This window comes from Hylaeus anthracinus, unplaced genomic scaffold, assembly GCF_026225885.1.
Source record: "Hylaeus anthracinus isolate JK02 unplaced genomic scaffold, UHH_iyHylAnth1.0_haploid 3, whole genome shotgun sequence".
NCBI lineage: Eukaryota > Metazoa > Arthropoda > Insecta > Hymenoptera > Colletidae > Hylaeus > Hylaeus anthracinus.
In genome coordinates, this window is record NW_026535284.1 from 1225585 (window position 1) to 1246908 (window position 21324).

General features: G+C 48.3%; 1 protein-coding gene across 1 annotated transcript in view; it reads left to right on the forward strand.

Annotated features, from left to right (window-relative positions):
* Positions 1-3027: 3027 nt before the first annotated feature.
* LOC128893692 (uncharacterized) overlaps positions 3028-21324 on the forward strand; it is a 43748-nt gene continuing 25451 nt past the window's right edge. Inside the window, exons 1-4 of the mRNA XM_054154846.1 lie at positions 3028-3035; positions 3806-3975; positions 9757-9980; positions 11749-12103. Of these exons, the coding sequence (XP_054010821.1) occupies positions 3028-3035; positions 3806-3975; positions 9757-9980; positions 11749-12103 (757 nt within the window). The remainder of the gene's footprint in view (positions 3036-3805; positions 3976-9756; positions 9981-11748; positions 12104-21324) is intronic.

The following is a 21324-nucleotide window of genomic DNA, read 5'->3' on the forward strand; positions in this document are numbered from 1 at the left end:
CGGCTTCTCTCTCGCAGTTCACACTCCAGTTAGGATAGAGCTCAATGGCTGCGGTCCAATCTAGGGACCTTTCCGCCACATAGTTGTGGCGACCTCTGCCCCCGCACGCGCTAGGGAAAAACTAGTTACTTTTCGTTAGTAACGTTTTCGACCTTTTCCAATTTCTCCTAAAAAGCAGGGAAGAAAGCATTAGAAAAAGTGTAGACATAGAGTGTGGATCGTAGAAAGTCTGTAAAATCGTCGCACACATAAATAGAGAGTTGTTATTGTTAAGTTGTTGTTTGTATATTATTGTTTTAATAAAACTTTTTAAAAATCAAAAATACAAATCGCTACATACTGGCTATTCTTAGTGCCATCTATTTAAAATACGGCGAAATTTAAATGCATATGTATATATATTTTTACGTTATAAGGCATAATACGGTTTAGGATCCTGATGAAATTATAAACAATATCCAGTGGCGAGTTATTACACATACGGACATCGACATTCACCTCGGACCTTTAGACCAGTAAGAATAAAGTTAAACAAAATTTCCATAAATTTTAAATTAGAATTGCTTATACAATACTTCAAAATAATAGCAAAAGGATAATCAAGAATAATGATTAATTTATTAAACATTTATTGTTTACTTTTGTTTGTTTATGTTACATTATTTTCAATATAAAAATACCTTAGTCTCGTATATTTATTAATGATTGCTTTAATTAAATTAATCCTGTGGTTAAATAAAAAATCGTGACCGTTACAATGAACAATTAATTTTATAAATAGTTTATACTTATAAACTTCTGAGAATCCCAAATGACAAATATACAGGTTGTCCTAAAAATTTTGGAGTTCCTTGAAAGGGGTGGTTCGGAGGGTGATTTGAAATAACTTTTTCCTTAACGAAAATGTTGTCCGAGGTTTCGTTGAGGAGATATTAAAACCTCGACCAATCAGAGCACGAATATGCCGAATATACTTGCGCTCTGATTGGTCGGGATTTTCTGTTAATATCTCCTCAACGAAACCTCGGACAACACTTTCGCTAAGGATAAAGTTGTTTTAAATCACCCCCCGAACCACTCCTTTCAAGGAATTCCAACATTATTAGGACACCCTGTATTCATATGTGTTAAGCTACGTACTCACGAGAGCATTTTTCGACGTACGAACGGTTCGACGCACGGACCTGCGGATGCGTGAAATTCTGCCCAAAACCCGTCCACACGGGGCATTTTTCGACGTACGAAGGTTTCGGCGCACGGCTGCTGCAGTCAGTACTTATCGTTTATGCGTGCGGGTGGGCCCTGGGCGTGTACGAACGCTATCCGACCTATTGTCGGTCCACATAAGGATTTCCGCGCGCCAGATACTTGAAGGGGACCCCATTTGAAATTAAGAGTCCCTTTTCTGTATCCAACCAACGCCAGAAAAAGATATCCTACTCCTTCAAAAAGGAAAAGTAAGGATTGGAACTTGGTTTTACCACATTAATTTATCTGTCGAGATAGTGTTTTTAGTCACAGTGTTCAATCACAGTGAAATTAAAAGTTTTATTTAAGTACATTTTAAAAAGCTTTGTGAACCTAGCGACTTTCAAAAAATTAACTTTTTTTTATATAAAATGATAGAATTCCTTTTGTAGTTAATTGTAGTAACAATTTCTGTTTTAGTCTTTTTCAATTATTAAATAAAAAGAATTGAGAAAATGACCCGTACCCAACTTCGAGATATCTCAAATCTGTTTTTCCACGTGATTCAGAATCGTTTGTAGTTGTTTGTAGTGATTTTCGTTTCGTTTGAAGTTGAATAGATTAACAGTTATAAACAATTTTTTAACCTCCCAAGAGCTAACTTCGTTAATTTTTAATACTTTTTAAATACGATTTTTCGATGAGATTCAGAATGGTTTGTAGTTGATTTTCCTTTCGTTTGTACTAGAATGCTTTAGAAGTTATAACATTTGCTTAACCGTCCAAGAATTAACTTTGTGAATTTTCAATGCTTCTAAATCCCTCTTTAGGGAAATCACTACAAACAACTACAAACGATTCCGAATCAAGGAAAAAACAGATTTGAGATATCTCGAAGTCAGTTGCGCGTCATTTTCACAATTTTTTTTATTTAATAATTGAAAAAACTAGAAACGAAACTGTTGTTACTACAATCAACTACAAACGAATTATTATGTAATACTATTTTGTATAAAAAAAAGGTAATTTTCTGAAAATCGAGTGCCAGGTTCACATAGGCATTTTAAAATATTATATTCTTTCCGTACTACATACGGATATTTACACTGAACGTACCAAGCGGTGTCAAATGACACTTTTCAAAATTTACTTTAAAATCGTTCATTCATTGTTATTTCTTTCGCTCATTCGACTTTCTGTAAATTTATATATTATCTGGTTATTCAGTGTATATAATTTATAATACTTTGCAGTTAGATGACTGAAGAGAGTGGGAGTGAGTATGACACTACCATTTTATGTCATTAACATACTATTTTATTTATATACATTATTTGATATTCTATGTAAATAAATACGATGCATATATTTATATCGCTTTATTAAAACATTTGATCGAAAAAATCGCTATTTTAAACAATTTTTTCGCTTAAATCACTCTTTTCTCAAATTCCTTAAATGCTAGATAAATTTCGCGACCAGATTTGAATTCGGCATGTCAAAATCTATAAAAAAAAAATTCTACCACTCATAGTAATGGAGAAACTAAAAGTTTGTTGAAAAAGTGCAAGTTTAACTAACATTTTAAAGGTCAATTATTATCACTTTCTCTATATTTTTCTCTTAATCTGTGAAGTTTCAGCTTTAATTTCATCCTAGAATCATCGCTCTATCTCATTTCGTTCAAGAGTTTTACGATTTTGCCCACTGTGCGCCGTACGCACGATCCTTTGATCATGGACCGACAGCAGTCGAAAAGCATTAGTCAGCACACAGGCCGTAAGCGATAGCCAGAAGTGGGGGTCGAATCTATGTGTCGAACCGTTCGTGCGTCGAAAAATGCTCTCGTGAGTACGTACCTTTAGAAAAATATCGAGACCGTCGTCAAAAAATTGTGGATTTTAGAGGGGGTGGAAGGTTGTAGGGGGGTGGTTTTGTCCGAGAGGGATTTCGAGGGGTGCATTTTGTAGAGGGCATCAAGGAGAGTCTCCCCAAAGGTTTTTTTGAATTTTTCAATCCTTTCCGTCATCCCTGGCCTGTTTCAAAGAGGCGTTTTTTTACACGCTCCCCTTTAGGGGGGTGAATTAACCCCTTCACATCAACCCTCGACAATGCAACTTTGCACACACCCAGAAGACACTTGAAGACTATTCCTCACAAAGTTTCACCGAAATCGGTTGAAAACTCTCATAGTTATGAGCATTTGAAAAATCGTTCCGGTTTGCTTGTCCGGTAGTATAGTAAAAAAACATTTCCGTGCCATTGGAACTGTTTATCAACATAACTTCAATCGAGACTGATCTACAGCGAGATCCGTTATAACGGAACACGACCAAGTGCACCCATACCCAGTGAAAATTCAAAATCGATTTTCTCGTAAACAAAACCTCACATGAAAAGTTTTTATTATATATTTTCGACTTATTTTTTCATGTAGAATCACCCCCTTTTCGCTTGTACCACCAGTTACCGAATATCCTATATATTTCTGCATGAGAATTAATCAAAGAGCAATTTCGACACGAGTTTTAATCTCATTCTGACTGATATCGATCGGATCTATCCGGTGTTATTGTGATGGTATCTGCCAGTCTAGATTATTTTGCTTTCGTTTCAGGTGCGACTACGTCTGGATCTCGGAGCCACCGTACGAGGATGTGTCTGGAACTCCATTTTGCGGATTGTACGCGCCTATTACGTATAGGTCGAGCACGAGAATCTTGTCGATCACTCTGTTTTACAGTCAGTCGCACAAGCACGCGTTTACGCTCGAGTACACGGCGGAAAGTATGAAAATAATCAAGAATTTATTTTTTCTAATTTCAAATGTGTCGATAAAGTCGACAGAATTATGAATTGCTTGTAGGAGTCAGAACAGAACTCCGAGTTGACTTCAGCGACAGTTGCGGAAAAAGTAGGAAACTCCGGGACAAGGACAAAGAGGGCGATACAGAATTGCAGGAGAGACGAGGACAGGGCGATTAGGCTAGCATAATTTATTTTCCAGGATATTGAAGCAAAGAAGCAATATTTTCTAATAATTATGGTTTTAATATGTTCGTTACACTTTGGTCGATGCGACTCCAAGGCCTGATTTTGCAATTTCGCACTTAAAACTTTATAAACAATAAAAGTATGTTTCTTTTGGCGGTCGCATCCGCCAAAGTGTAACGAATATATTAAAACCAGAATTATTAGAAAATATTGCTTCGTTGTTTCAATATCATTGAAAAAAATAATGCTAGACTAATCGCCCTGTCCTCGTCCGTATTCCGTATTTATTTAAAGTGTTAAGGATACATTAAATGCCTTATTACACAACTAAAGGTCGATTTATACTATCCGCACAGACTCGGAACGGTTCCGTCTCGGCTCCGTTTCGACACAGACACGAGTGTTTATATTATACGTTCGTCGATCGGTGGTACCGATCAGTCAGCGTTTCATAAAGGCACGTAATAGCACAAATAGGAAAAATGTTTTATGCGAGATTTGGGTGTAATAGCTATGCTATTAGATACAGACGTATTTCATTAACGCTGCGGATGCTTTTTCTTCTCTACATCGTAAATTTCTTCTGCGTGTTAAAGATGGCGTTGGTGCAACTGCAATGTATTCTTCTCTTGACTGAGCATTACTTACAGTGTCAGTATTTAATTCTGATTCGTCAACCTCGGCAGCATTGTCATCATCCTCCACATCAATCACCACTGACGTGATAGACTTCCTTTCATTAAAAAATGGAATAAGACATGTAGGCGCCAGTTGAACGAATGGAGAAAATAGTTCAATTTAAAATATGTGTATTTATATTGAGATTAATAGCACAGAAATAAAACAAAATAAACTTCTTAATTGTTCAGAAAATGCGCAAAGGAGTATCGAAATCGCAACGGCACACAGTCCTTCGTGGCCAAAACAAAGCAAAAACAAAAACACTTTTTGTCGCTACGACAGTCCTTCGTCGTACTGCCTCGTATCCATTGCTCATCGATATTCATGATCACTTTTACAAAATATTCTCCGGTAGATGGCAATATATATATACACAGTATACCTGTTCACCATTTCTGGTGCCTACAGATATGACATTTCTTCATACTTCCATTTTTTCAATTTAGGTGGAGCTTGACCGCTTTTACTTTCTTTTCGTTTCTTTAAATTTCTACGAAACGCACACGGTGATTATTCCAAGTTCAATTCATCGTCTTATTAACTTTTTGCTGTCACGGTTGTGTCTGAAGTCTGAACGGAACCGAACATATGCATATTGTCAGAGCCGACACGTTCAGATACGTTCTGTATCCGATAAAGGATAAAGTATTCTTCGCGAGAATGCTGAATGGCCGGGCCGATGCCGGTAGATGTCTGTGCTGATACGATACGATATGTATAAACACCTACAGTGAACGTAGAAAGTATTCGTACACCAATCAATTTCCAAAAAAACTATATAGAATTGTAATTTCTTAACTTATTTTTTATAAACAATGACATTCTACATATTCTCGGAAATCTCTAGAATAGATAGATTACTTAAAAAATAGCTATTTATGTAAGTTGCGAAATTAACAAGAAAAAAGCAATTAATCGATAGAAATGTTGAAGCAATAAGTTTTCGCACAACTGTTTAAAAGTACTTTACTGGAAATTTGAAGTTTTCTAATTCGTACGGAGCAATAATCTAATATGTTTACGTTACAAACTCTACTGTAAATGGTTCGTCATAAAAATCGTACAAATACTTATTGCTTCAACACTTTTACCCAATTTTCGCATTTTTTTGTTAATTTCCTAATTGTATTAACTAGTAAATGTTGTTTGGACTATATCTATCTTAGAGACTTCCGAGAATATGTAAAATGTCATTGATTATAAAAAAAGAAGTTAAGAAACTACAATTTCATACAAAAGTTTTTTATAAAATTGATCAGTGTACGAATACATTCTACACCCACTGTATATACAAAGTGGATTATATGTAGAATACTTTTCTGATCGGTGCTGAATGGATACGTTCCGAGTCTGTGCGGATAGTATAGATTTGCACGTAGATTTGCATTGGGTACCGGGGGGGGGGGGGGGGGGAGTACTGGTGCACTCCCTGGTGTTCTCTCGGGCGAATGGCTCAGCGGCCGTGTCCACAGTCACACCGGCTTAAGCAAGGAGCTTTGGGCCGGCGGGAACACATTTCCTCGGTCAAAATTCTCTATCCCCCGCGTTTCGGGCCATCCTCGTTTTGTTTTTACCCGTTTTTGGTTTTTTTTTTTTTTATAACGAGGGGGCATTAGGCACACCTGGCAGATGTAGCGACTTCCGCCGGGTAGTGTGGGACTCCCCGCAGGCGAAATACGTCACCCGCGGGTATACCCTCTAAAACCCCCCGATGGCCTACATCGGGCAACACAACGACCATGGGCTCTCTCCAGGACGGGGAAGCGAACCTCCCCGCCCCTACGAACTCCACCATGGCCGCCGCGCCCAGGCTCCCCTTGATCTTCGGGGAGCCCGTCTCAGTGTGGGGGAGCCAAACATCCCCCCCCCCCCCTACACCGTTCTGTCGGCCCCAGGGGGCCATACCCCGGCGCCGACCGCTTTGGGACCGGTCACGAAGACGGCGGCGAAACGTGCGCGCGCGGGGCCGTCTCCGCGCATCGGCCGCGCTTTATTAGGGCGGCCGGCGAGCGACTCACGGAGCTCTGGGCCCCGCGGTGCCGACCACTCCACCAGAGAGGGAATCGGCTGAAGGGGCGGCTGCCCCCCGCCTCCACGCCCGCCTCACCCGCCTTCTCTCTTGACGAGCGGGATCGGCAAGCTCCCGCTCCCGCTCGTCCGTCTCCTTCTGCGAGATGACTGCCTCGTAGAACGAGGCCACCGCTTTCCACGACCTCTCTGTCGACCATGGCCGCAACGACGGCCGGCAGCGAGAGGTCCCAACCTATCTCCATTTGGAGCGCCCGCCTTTGACCAGCAAAGGACGGGCACTCCTCCAACGTGTGTTGGGTCGTGTCCAGCACGGCCCCACATTGGTGGCACTCGGACGTCGCCTTCGCACCCACTTTGTGCAGGTACTCACCAAAGCAATCGTGCCCGGTGAGCACAATATATGTTTTCTTTTCACCCGGGCCTATCCTTACGAGGATACACGCTACTCCGCTGAGGGCGGTCCATCATTGGGCGGGGCCATGCTGCCTATTCCTCGGTAATGCCGAAGCGAAGTTAAACGTCGGGCAATCCGCATCCCTCAGGACCAGCAGTACTAGCCTGCATGTTCTCCCCTTTACACCATGCATCAGAATTGAGAGTCCTATCCACCCCCTGTCATTCTAAGCCGCTTGAGGTCGCTATTCGATCCTCCTTCTCAGTCAGAGTATCTATATCTCTGCCTGGATTGGTTCCCTTTTAGTGTTACCACCCCCCTCCCCCTACCCCTTTATTCCCTTTTCTTTTACGTGAGAAAATGCGTTTACGCACACCCGGGACTCGCCCCTTGATTTGATATCAAGCGGAATACCTAATAAAACCTCACGGTGGCCGGGCACGGCGCTCTAGGGGGGCACCGGGATCTTATAGCGGGGCACACTACCGGTGCTCTCCAGCGCCAGCTCCGCTATTTCATAGCGGAGCGCCCTCTCTTGTGGGGAGGGGACCTCTCCACCTGACCGCGGGCGCCACAGCCCGCGATCTCGCCTGTCCCTTTTAGTCGCCTCTTACGACAAGCAGGGATTACTGTGGGCGTATTTTATTTCCTAGCACTCCTCCCGACCCTCTTGCCCCTACCCACCTCGTTTGGAGGTTCTGGCTAAACAATTGCAGCTTTGCAAGGTTCCCCCCCCTCCCCCCTCTCTTGTGTATCTATCCCTCTCGGGCCCTGATCCGAATGAAGGCTCGCCACCGTTCATCCGTGCCAGGGTTACCGGCTTATACATGATTCTACCTATCTTGTTGTTGTCGTTTCTATTCCTATTTCTAATTTTCCTTTTGTTTAAGAGCGACAGGGAGGAGTGTTCGGGTGAGGGGTCCCCACAGCGCGTCTGATGATCAGACGCGACTTCCGCGGATGGGCCCCAGCCATCAAGCTTGCCAACCCGTCCTCGCTGCCACTCTTTCCTACTTGGCGGGCCTACCCTACTGGTGTTAGGCTGGGTTATTTTGTGTTCACCATGACTCTCAACCCCGAAAACATGGCGAATTTCTTGCGTAGCTCGCGGTCACCACCTGCTTCAGGGGGACCAACTTGGATTCCCCTCTTTTCCCACTGAAAGGTTGTTTCCACTGTTTGGAAGGGTCACCACTCCTTTCACAGGGTCCGTGGATCCATCTGTGTGGTTCCGTGACCCCTTTTCCTACGATGGTGTAGTTTGGTAGGACGGTCACCACCCGTCCTAGGCCGAACTCCTCCCATTCTGTGGGGAGGTGCGCGGACCCTTTTCTATTAGATAGTTATTGTATTCTGCTTCGGTGGACGCGCTGAGGCGCAGTCAGCGCGTCCCTCTGCCTTACGTACATTCTGTTACAATTCCTCCTTGCTGTTACTCATCTTCAGTACTGAGGAGACTGATCTGGACGCGAGCGGGGGGACTTAGACGTTGTTAGCCGTAGGTATGGTGGCCTACGGTGGGTAAGTACTGGATGGTCCCGCTCTCAGCTTTTGGTATGATACCTTTGCCTGTCCCGTGCTCTACTCGCTCTTACTCATTCCTTTAGTACTACATCCTGCGGAGGCGGGGGGGGGGGGGGGGGGTCTACGCAGTGTCGTTTGTGTGCGATTTTCCTGCGAGACGTCCCTCGATCCCTCTGGTGCCCGTGTTGCTGTTTGTTTGTTCTATGGCAAGTGACACCACCCCTTCCGTGGGGTCAGTGGATCCATTTACATGGTTCCGCGACCTCTTTTCATACGATGGTGGATGTCCTTAACTGTGGCCCCGTCGACATTTCTGTCAACGTACCATAATCTTTACTGTGGCCACGTCAGCATTGCTGCCAACGTGCCATATCACTTCCTCAAGTGTTTTGTCCGCGGAGTAGCCCCGACTCCCCGGCTGAGGGTATTCCGTCCTAGATGGTCTTTCCTGCCGGGGAGTTTCCCCTATCCGCAACCTGGGGACGTGCCACGTAGGGGTTCACCTTCCCTCCCGACTGGACAACCAGCCAGGTCCGTGATGCGGATAGTATAAATCGACCTTAAGTGTTGCTAAATTAATATGAATCTACCTTTCCATACACTTTCAACTTAACCCAACTCCCACCAAGGGTGCGAATTACAATTTGTTATGCATTCATTCTCTTTCTCTTTTCTTTTCTAAAATCTAATTACAAGTCTCTCTTTCTTTTTCCGTAAATCTTCATATATCGTTTTACACATTACAACATATTTTGTTACCTGTCTTCGTCTCTCCTGCAATTGTTGTATCGCCCTCTCTGTCACAGCATCATTGGAGAGACAAGGATCTATCTATCCTTGTCCCGGAGCTTCCTACTTTTTCCGCCGAAGTCAACTCGTAGTTTTGATCGGTCTCCTGCGCACCCTTAATTTGTTTCTTCTGCGTTTCTATGTTCAACTCGCAGGAAATAGATTGCATTTGAGGGGTACGGAACTGACGTCGACAGGCCAATCGGTGAAGGGATTGAACAGCACAGGTGGCGGGATCTTGACGTCTCCGTTCTTTCCAGCTCGTTATCCTCGCGACTTGGGGATGGAGTACGTTATCACGTGCCCAAGCGAAGCTCCGTCCTGTCGCATAAGACTGCTCTTCAGCGATTTTCAATTGGCGACGGTATCCATTATGGAAGTAAGCGGCAAAATCAAGTATAATCGTTGAAGGCCCTCTGCTAAGTACGAAATCCTCATATTTCTTTTCCGGAAATCTCATAGAAATATTATACAGGTTGTTCATTTGAAAACATTACAACCGCATATCTCGTAAAGTGTGGAAAATATTAGAAAAGTGTAAAACACGTTTTCAAGGATTTCGAGAGGGAAAGAGGGGAATAGTATCAGTTTGTTATTTCAGTGATGTTTGGAAGGTCATTTGGAAGTCAACTATGTTGTTTTAATGACATGAGGTATCATCATTATTGTATTCTTATAATTGATAAAAAGACGAATTCAAACATGTAAATATAGTGTAAATTAAGTGACCTTCGTATGACCCTGTGTGCAGTTACATGTTACAAAATATGTTGACTTCGTTCGTTGCAGTATGATTGTATAAGAATAACTCCTCATAAGGTCATTTGTCAGTCAATATATGATGGTGGTGCCTCTGTGGAGGGAGAGAACGAGAGAAGAGAGAAAAGAAACGGATTGTTTCGTTCTGGGCCTGCTTATGGACTAGTCAGTAAGGCCACAGTATAGGTACAATCAGTAGCGTCACTCCGTGTCGGCACCTTTAATGTTGGTGTCCGAGGTCCGCCATGTTCCTGGTATGCACCGCGCGCATATTTAAACTGAGAGAAAAAGAAGAGCAATTGCGAACGATATGTATAAAACACTGAATATAAATGCTGATTTTAAAGGTTAGTGAAATACTCAAAGATATTCAATAAATAATATTACACAAAGGAACTTCAACGAAATAGAATGAAACACAACACACCACACGTAACCACATTGCCACAGTATGTTACTGTGACGCTGCGCGATAATCGAGGGTTCCAGCCTATGGAATCGATTGAAACTGTGTTAAGCAATGTGAATAAGTGCAATTCTACGTGTTCAATACGTTATCCAACGTTTTCCAAAGGTTTCAGGTCGCTGGAATACCGTTGGCGTCGGTTTCCTATAAACGCGAATATCGAATAAATTGAATCGACGTGTAACCCTGTGCGTGGTGTTGGTTATTATTAGTACCATCTAGTGTACAATATAGGAAACAGCGTCGTCGCCATGTTCTTGGTATGCACATTTGTGGACGCTACCTTTGCCAAGTGACGCTGCTGGTTATACTTATACTGTGGTAAGGCTATTTAGCAGAGCCATGCCTTAGACGCCGGGATGTTTGGAGTTCGGTCGGGAATGGCTTATACATATGGGGCATTCCACGCCAAATCGAACACTATCTAGCTTTTGCATCTCCGATTTTCTGCATGATTTGTTGTCTTTTGGTATCTATTGAGGGAGACCTCCATGTCAATTTTCAGCTATTTTTGTCGAGCCACTTCCGAGATATGAATTAAACAAAAAGGAATGGGTACTTTTTTTTCAAATGTCTATAACTTTGCGAAAAATGATCCGATTGGGATGTTCCTTTTTTTTAAATTTTCGCTTTCAAACGCATTTTTAGAAAAAAATGGTACAAAATCATGAAAACTGTATTTCCATAAGATTTTTGAGTTGTAAATATTAAATGGTGATTTTTGAAAAGCACGTAGCGATCGATTTTCTTCAAATTTTTACTAAGATACTGTCATTCGTTATGCAACTTTACAAAGATATAACATTTCTATGGGAAATATAACATTTCTCACGGAAGACACCCCAACGATGGTCGCGAGTAATGACAGCTGATATTTTAACTTCTTTTATTCGATGCTATTCGGCTAAATTGTGAATTGCAGTTCTACGATTGGAACGGGCAACGGCTGGACGTGAGCAGCGGTGCGAGGTTTCGTCCACCAGTGATAATGAGTTCGGGCTCCTCGTTACTGATACGATTCTACGCGAACGGTGGCACGGGATTGGGCTACAAAGCATTCTACTCGTTCGTGATAGGCCATGTGTTGGACAAGTCCGTTCAACCGATCACCGACTGCGGCGGCTACGTGGAGAACCTTGGCGGCACCATCACCATGATGGACATGGTTGACGAGGGAGTGAAGACTTACGACTGCGTCTGGCTTATTCGACCACCGAAGAATTTTTTGCATATGAAGACGCACATGTACCTGAAGGTGATAACTTTTGCAGACATGGGTGAGTATTGCTCGGTGAGCAACGTGTTACTTCAACTCCCCACCTACAGATAGAGCTGAGATAAGCGTATTTGCGTCTTTATTCAAGTGATTAAGGATGATACAGAACTCTTTGTTACACTACTGAGTGATGCTCCATTGATAACCTTATCATCTACCATTCAATTTTTCTCTCTCACCCTTCCATTCCTTTAGTTCGAACCCGCTCCATTTACATTTTCTATTCTTTCCCTTTCATTCCTTATTTTAGCTTAAACGAACTTTTCTTTTTCTTACATTTTTCACTTACATTCCTTACTCTTACATTTTTCTCTCATCCTTCCATTCCTTACTTAGGTTAACTAAATTATTCGCATTTATATTTTCTTTTTCTCTCTATACATTTTACAACTAATTTTTGTACATAGCTCTTTGGTAAAAAACTCTGAATCCGGATCGTGTAGGTGCTTGGATAAGGATAAGGGCGTTTTTCTTTTTTTTTTTATATAACATAAGATCATTACTTAACTATAAGATAGGATAATTGTTTAACTATAATCTGTAAGTCGAATTTTTATTTATTCTCAAACAATAATCAGACTGTTGTGTCTGTCAAGGAAACAGACCTTTCTCTTGTGATCTTTACATGTGTATAAATTTATTTAAATATAAATTTATATAAATATTTTCTTCATTTTTGATCACATGAGCTTTTCCTTGAATTGTAACTTATACTGTTATAGATTTTATCTATCCTTAGTTTTGTATAATACTGATCAGTCTTCTTTTTTCTTTTTACTTCGTTAGTATTGCAATACCTCCCAACTAATTGTACTTTATTTACTATTTTTAAAGAGCTGAGATAAGAGTTTGACTTTTTATTTTAAGCATGCGCAGGAGCTAGAGCCAATCTCCGAGTTGACTTCAGCGACAGTTGGGAAAAAAGTAGGAAACTCCGGGATAAGGACAGAGAGGGCGATACAAAAATTGCAGGAGAGACGAGGACAGGGCGATTAGGATAGCATGATTTTTTTCAAAGATATTTAAGCAAAGACGCAATATGTTCTAATTATTCTGGTTTTAATATGTTCGTTACACTTTGGTCGATGTGACTCCAAGGCCTGATTTTGCAATTTCGGCCTTAAAACTTTATAAACAATAAAATGAAGATAGCAAACGTACTTTTATTGTTTATAAAGTTTTAAGGCCGAAATTGCAAAATCAGGCCTTGGCGTCGTATCCGCCAAAGTGTAACGAATATATTAAAACCAGAATTATTAGAAAATATTGCTTCTTTGCTTCAATATCCTGGAAAAAAAATTATGTTAGCCTAATCCCCCTGTCCTCCTCTCTCCTGCAGTTGTTGTATCGCCTTCTGTGTTCTTATCCCGGAGTTTCCTTCTTTTTTCGCGACTGTCGCTGAAGTCAATTCGGAATTCTGTTCTGACTCCTGCGCACCCTTAAGGTGCGCAAGCGATATCTCCTTGCATTGCACCGATCCAATACACTTTTCATTTTTTCTCATTATCCACTGTAAGTTTTATCATTTTTCCTTATGTTAAGCCGAAAGGCTTTTTCTCTATACTCTTTAGCCGGCCCTAACCCAACCATGAAAAATCTCTACTCTTGTGAACATGAAGCCCGACTTTAATTCGCGCACGGTGCTACCGGTGGCGCCAGTGTCGTTCCTTTACGTACCATTGAGTTCATATTCTGTGTCAGTGGGACTGGAAGTCAAATCTGGCATTACTGTTCTATGTAAGTTTATTCTATCGTGTATGCGCTCGACAATAACTTGTAATGTTTCATTTTGTAATGTACAAAATGCGCGTGAGTAGAGTTTATTGTATAAATTTACGAGATATAACCACGAGATATAACGATATACGATATATAAACATTTAAAGTGCGACGAGTATCTCCCAAATACCTCGACCCGACCATCCGCGGCATACTCGCACAAGCGCAATCGCGAACGAAGCGACGCGCGCAGCTACGGCGGTGGTAGCGCCGCCGCGAGAGACGGGTATATTAGGCCGCACGCGGGAAGCTGGGAAATAGTCCGTTCGGTGCTCCGACTTGGGAGTCACCTGCTAGCTAGGTGCCTCCAGTTAATAGGTGATATCCCGAGTACGACGCAACGAGTTGACTCTCGCTATAGCCCCTTTTTTTTTCTTTTTTTATTGTGGGGAAATGCGTTACGCATACCTCGGTTTCCCGGGGGGAAAAACCGAGGTTATGTGGGACTACCATCGGGGAGGGGAGCGCCAAAGGCCTGCCCGTCCGCGATGGCTACCCACTAAAACCCCACACCCACCTAAGCTACATGGGAAGCGCCTGGATCACGCGAGTACTCACAGGACGCTTCCCAGCTTACATGAATCCCGGGGGGGAGGGTGTTAGCTTCCCCCACTACCTACTCTATAAGACCCCGGGCGGAGGAACCCGCCCGGTGTCCCCATCCCTGGGGCCGTCGGAATGGGCTTCCCGAGCCCCCGCTCGGTCCATCCACAGCCCCTGGCATCTTCGTGTCCGTACTGGTTCAGGAAACAAAGAGCTTCCTGAACGCCAGGACAAGAAGACGCCGACACCGGTAAGGGAGGGTCGTCGGAGGCGTGATCCGGCACGCCCCGACCCTCCCCACCCCACCCCCATGCGCCTCCACAGGGCCTGTTGGTCCAAGTGGAGACGGACCGACCACACAACCTCGGCCCGTCCCGAGGGGAATTATATCCCCTCAGGGGGCCAGGGTCAGCTCAAGCCCCAGCCCCTCACATTCATCGCCTCCATGCGAGGCACCTGTCGTCGCGGAGGCGACCCTCGCGGCCCCCCACTATTCATACCCTCACGCAGGGGGGTACGCCGGCGCGAGGGACGTCCCCGCGCCCATGTCCTCCTTGCCGAGCCCGGGTCTCTTTCCCGGGCTCGCTCGTCGGCCTCCTTCTGCGACATAACCTCCTCGCAAAAGGTGGCCGCCGCTTTCCACGACCTCTCGCTCGAGGCCATGTGGTCGACCGAGGCCGCGAGAGAGAGGTCCCACCCACCCACTGCGACTCTTAGGGCACGGCGCGGCGCGGCCCATGCCGGACACTCCTCGAGTGTGTGCCACGCCGTGTCAACCTCCTCGCCGCAGTGGTGACACTGCGGTGTCGGCTCCCGCCCAATCCGGTGCAGGTACTCTCCAAAGCATCCATGCCCGGAGAGCACCTGCGTGAGGCGGAAGGTCAACCTTCCCCGCATCCTACCCCATATATCAAATATGAGCAGGATGGCCCGGACAATCGCACGGCCCGATGGAGCAAGCTCTTGCTTCCACCGGGCCAGCGTGTCCCTCCGGACCTGGGGCTTCTGGCACTCGACCTCATGTACCTCCTGATTTGCGAGTTCCACCCCCGGAGGGCGGCGGACGGAGCAGGCGATCGTGAACATCGCCGTCCGCTCCACCGCCGCCAGATGGAAGGGCGGAATCACGGCCAGGAGGCCCGCCGCCTCGGCAGAGATGGTACGGTATCCCCGTATGGCCCGCAGGGCAAGCCGGCGCCGCACTCTTTCGAAGAGTGCCTGATTGCGTCGGCTGTCCTCGAGCGAGCGATGCCACACGGGGGCTCCGTAAAGGGCTACCGACCGCACCACCTTCGCATATAAGCGGCGAACCCTCAACTCTGGCCCCCCGATATTAGGCAGCAACCGCGCTAACGCGGCTGAAGTCGACGAAGGTATCCACGACGCGAATCCGGAGGTTCCGATCGCAGGGCGGCCGCCGCGCCCGAGACAATCCGTAAAGCCAGATTGCCTTGGTCTTCGCAGCAGCCACGGTCAGACCCATCCTCCGGATTCGCCAGACAACGCAGTCTAGGGTGGACTCAGCAAGGTGCCTGGTCCCCCCCAGTCTTCCCTCTCGGCATATAACAGGGTGTCATCCGCATAGCAGATGCGTCCAACGCGTCCATCGTTGAGCGACCCCTCCGGAATCCGTACTGGTTGTCGCTGAGGTCGGGACCACCGCGCGACAGGTGCTCGAGGAGGCGGGCAGCTATAATTCGTTCAAAAAGCTTGCCCGCCTCATCAAGCAGACACACCGGCCGGTACTCAGAGGGAGACTCTGCGGGTTTTCCCCCTTTCTGGAGGAGAACCAGGCACGCTTTATTCCACACACTGGGGAAGGTTCCCCGGCGCAGATTAGCGTCCAAGACGCTCCTGTACGCCGAGCCAAGGACTCCCAAGGCCAGAGCCAGCAGGCTACCGGGTACTCCATCCGGGCCGGGAGCTTTCTTGCCCCTAGCCCGGAGCCCCCCGATAGCTCGGGACAGTTCAGAGTCCGTGACCCGGAATTCATCCGACCATTCAATAGTCGGACTTGGGGCGCGTTCCAACGCACCCTCTCCCCCATCGTTGAGGGGAAGGAGGGTATCAATCACGCGCCCCAGAAATTCCGTACCTGTACACCCCGTACAGTTCGGCGACTCTCCACTCCGGGTCACCGCCTAAGAAGTGGCGGCGCCGAGCACGGATATACTGGCGACGGGCGCGGCTGGCCGTTCTTCTGAGGTCGGCAACCTCGCCCGTCCACCAGTACGCAGACTTCCTCGGGGGCTGCTCGCGGATCCGGGGCATAGCTACGTCGCAAATCATTTGCAATGTGTCCCGGATACACAAAGCCCCCTCTTCTGCCCCGCGCTCCCTGGCCGGAGGCCAGGCGGAGCCGATAATCACGGCCCTCAGTAGATCCTCGTCTAGTAGCTTCAGCGCTTATCTTGGCGCTGAAGGGATGCTACGTCGGAGGGGGGCGTCCGCTGGCGGGTCCGAGACCACAGCCACGTTCATAAGGACGTAGCTGTGGTCCGACAACGTTTCACCCTCCCAGACCCGCCAGTTTGACACCCAGCGTGAGGCGGCGGCTGACGCAAACGATACGTCCACGATGGACCAGCCGTTCCACCTCACGCACGTTGGTACGGAGCCCCGGTTATTAAACCCGGGCTCCATCCACTCCGCCCAATCCTGCAGCGCTCTGCCTCGGGAGCCGGTCCTCGGGTTACCCCACGCGGTGGACATCGCATTGAGGTCCCCGAGGACCAGTATTGGGTTGGCCATATAAGGGGCTAACATAGCCCCCAGCCGGTCAAAAAACCTCCCGAGTTCGGCAGCACTACAATTGGGTGAATTGTAGCATTCTGCGACTAGAAACCTTCCCCATTTTACCAAAACCATCCCCCTGCTCCGTTCGACCACGGTGCAGGGGGGAACAGTCGCCGAATGGCGACGGTACCACATCGCCACGAGGCCGTCCTCGTCCCCGAACCAGTGTGGATGGTCGGGGACTTGGTACGGCTCCGTGGCCACCGCTAGACCAACCCGCCACTCCGCCAGGCAGTGGACCATAAGGTCCTGTGCCCGGCGGCAGTGGTACAGGTTGGCCTGCAATACCCCAAGGGAAGCCCTGTGCGCCATTTCTAGGCCGTCACAGGACCTCTTTCAGACGGCTGCGTGGGTAGGCGGAGAGAAATCACCTCCCCTGACGCCATGGCCTCCACCTCCATCGCAGCGGGCACAGAGGAGGTAGACGGAAGTGTAGCATCCCCTCCACCTCCCCGAGCTGCCGCAGAGGGTGGCGCCACACCTGCCATCCCCCTTCGGCCCTTCTTCTTCTTTGGGGGCGGGTAGCACGCCTTGCTCCCCGCCTTATGTCCCGCAGGCCGGCCCAACTCGGCGCACACCGCACAGTGCGGGGCCTCACGGCATTCGGCGGCCCTGTGGGTGGAGCTCCCACACCGGTAGCTGTGCCCGCTCCGGTCAATCGCCGCAGTGCACCGCTGCCGCACATGCCCTACGGCAAGACAGCGGAAACACTGCAGCGGCCGGGCTGCCAGAACCACCACCTGGGCGAGGAACCACCCCACCCTAATTCGCTTGGCTTTTTCGATGGCCAAGGCTGCCACGGCTGGGTACTGCACCCAAATGGTGCCGAGTCTATTGGGTGGGGCCTTCAGGTCCCCCACCCTCACAGACTCGGCGGTGCAGCCCCCGGTTTTCGCAATCGCCGCAACTACCTCCTAGGGGGTCATGGATATGTCTTTGGGCCCCCATCGGCGCCCGGGGCCTGAATAATCAGGCCCCCAGTGACGGCCGTTTTCCAGGAGAGGGCCTCAATCCCGAGGGCTCCCAGGTCGACGTCCTGGCGAGCCCTCCTAATGGCCTCCTCGTAGGTGACCCTGCTCCCCTCCGGGACGGTGATTGTCACCGCCGCTGAACAGGGAGGGGCCACCACGCGTGGAGGTGCCCTCTGCGCCCTTGCGCTCCTATTACCCGCGCCCTTTTGGACAGTGGCCGAGGCGACGGGCGGGACCAAGGATGGGCGTGCCGCCCTCCTCGGCCGCCGCCCCACCACCTGCAACCAGGCAGCCCCATCGGGATTGCCCGGTGCCGTCGCAGGGTGACCTGGGCCCCCCTCTTCCTCCCCTTCTTCTTCTTCTTCCCCCCTGCTGGCTTAATAATGACGGGGAAGGATTCCCCGCCAATTGCCGGCGTAGAGGAAGCCACGGCACGAACCGCAGCCGCAGGGGTCGTCTGCCCCCCCCCCCACCGCTCCAGCATATCCACCCTGCAGCGGCTTTGCGGGGCGTGGCTGGGGATCCCGAAAGCCCAGAAGGAGCTCGTTTCTGATTGACGTAAATTTCGCATCAATCAGAGCCCCAATCCTGGCCAGGAGAGTCCCATCGTCCCTCGCCGTGGTGGTCGCCGGAGGCGGCGAGTGGGTGTCGAACCGACCTCCCCGGGCAGGTGGTGACGACGGCCTGCTAGGGGAGCATCTAACCTCCTCTTGAGGACCATCATCTCCCCACGCACAACGTCGAGAGTCTCTCGGAGGCCCTCGACCTCCCGCCGGAGGCCGGCGTTCTCCTCCCTGAGCGTCTGGACATCCGAGTGCATCCTGTCCCACAGGGCTGCAATCGGTGCGCCGACGCCTACGGGGGAGGAGGCATCCCTGACCCGGGCTTTTTTGGCGGCCTCCCGGGTTACAGGCGGCGACACCGGCCGGTCAGCACCAGCGCGTCGTTTGGCCCGAGCGCACGAGGCCGAGGACATTGACGTCATAGAGACGCCATTGTCCTCGTTCACCCCCAGCCGTGACCCCGCTCTCGGATCGAGAGCAGCAAGGCCAACTCCGGTCCGGCGATCTCTCGAGCTTGCTGCAGATGGGCCTGCAGCCCCCAGCCCGCGTGTCGACGAAGCCCTTGAACGGGGCCTCGACGTCACACCTCCCTCCTCGACCACTTCCGGGCACGGTAACCCCTCCAACACAACGGTGCATGACCGTGTGACATTGCCGTCACCCCTGCTATTGCCGGCCGACCCGGCACCAGTGCTTCCTGCGTTTTTAATTAAGTTGTCCATAGTTTTTGTTTTACCGGCGCATCGTGCGCGGCGGGGCAGGCTGCTGGATGGGAACGGGTGTACCCTCGGGGGACATGCCTAACGAAAGACATGCCTCCCTACCCCAGTTCCCCGGGGCCCGTCCTTCGCATTTAACCCCCCCGGGAATACCGCACAGGGGGACACCCGCCCGTAGCAGGTGCGGGCTCCGACACCCGCACCTCACCGCGCACTACTTGGTCGAAGTCCGAAGGGGCCGGCTCCTGATCCCGCGCGGCACTACCACCTCGGCAGTGCGCGGCACTACCCTCCCCCCTGAGGCCAGCAGAAGCAAAGCCAGCGCACAGGGGGGAGCACTCCCAGTGGGCCACCGCGCGGGAACGACCTCTCCTCGTCCCTGTGAAGCGGTTTTCACCCCTACTCAGTGCGAGCCTTACCGGCATGGGAGGTCCGCCAGGATCCGGAGATCCCGCCGGCCTCGCCTCACACATCACAGGTGCTACTTCCCGCCTCGTACCCCTCTCCCCGTTAGCGACGCACAAGTATGTGCGCTCTCATGGTCCACCACGAGAAGATGGGGAGATAGGATTTTAAACCTGGGACATCCCTCAAATAGAGAGAACGGATCCACAGTGGGTCAGAGCCACCACTGTGGACGCCCCAGATCCTCCGGACCCCTCGCTATAGTCCTGGTGCCCCAAAATACAGCGAGCTCGCAACCCCGAGGATCGACTATTGGCGTCCCGTAGTCGAAACAAAGGGTAGTTCCCAGTTTCACCACGGTAGGCGCTCCGCCGTGAAAGAGACGGGATATCCCACGCCGCGACCGCGACGACACCGTAGTATCAAGCAGTGGTTGCCGGATACCTGGCGCTCCAGGATTCGCCAACCTCGCCAACCTGCCCTCTTCACGGTAGGCGCACCACCGCGAAGAGAGCCGGCCGACCTCGTCCGCACACACCTACTCGATCCGCGTGCGAGCCATACGACCGACCAGCCACTAGGCGCTCCGGTGCCTGGCCGTTCAAACGGCAATTGTACCCCTAGCGGTAGGCGCTCCACCGTTAAGGGGACAATCGGTAATTGTAAATCGGGTAGCACCTGTACCAACACATACCCCCCGACACACCGCCGTAAGCTTACCTATAGAGTGCTCTGATTGTTATGTTTCAGGCTAACAATAAGGACCCGATCTCGTAGACCGAATGTCCGGTCATATTGTATATATGTAAACGGCCTGATTCATTCAAACGACCCGCATCCTGACTTTCCATCTCCCGCAAAATCCCTCGGTTACAAAAGACAGCGAGAATCATGGTTTTTTGCCTAAAATCATGAGTAATCACGTTCTTAGGCGCAAAGCTACGATTCTCGCTGGCTTCAAATGTTTATACTTTATTATAATTGTGTATATAATTATTATATCAGTAGTATATAATTTTTGAGAAAGATTGCAACGGTATCAGTTTATTTTTTGTACATACAAATAGAAATAAATTAATAACAATATAATGTACATAAGGAAGAACTTTAGCTTACATTACATCATTTACAAATCGCATCTTTCTTCTCTTTCCTCTCTGTTTCTTTCAACACATTTCTTATCCTCCTTTTTTTCCCTTCCATTATTTTTTTATTCAGATTAATTTTAAAGTAAATATAAATACATATGTATAGGACTACGCTGTTGTGTGTGTACCCAACTGATTATATGATATGTGGTAGTAACGATACTGGCGCCGCCAATAGCGCCGGGCGCGAATTAAATACGGTAGCTTGGTGGCCCTCATGAAAACTGTATAAGGAGATCCAACTCCATACGAAAGTTACTAGAAAACTGTTAGCAAAATTCCGAACTTAAAGTTATGA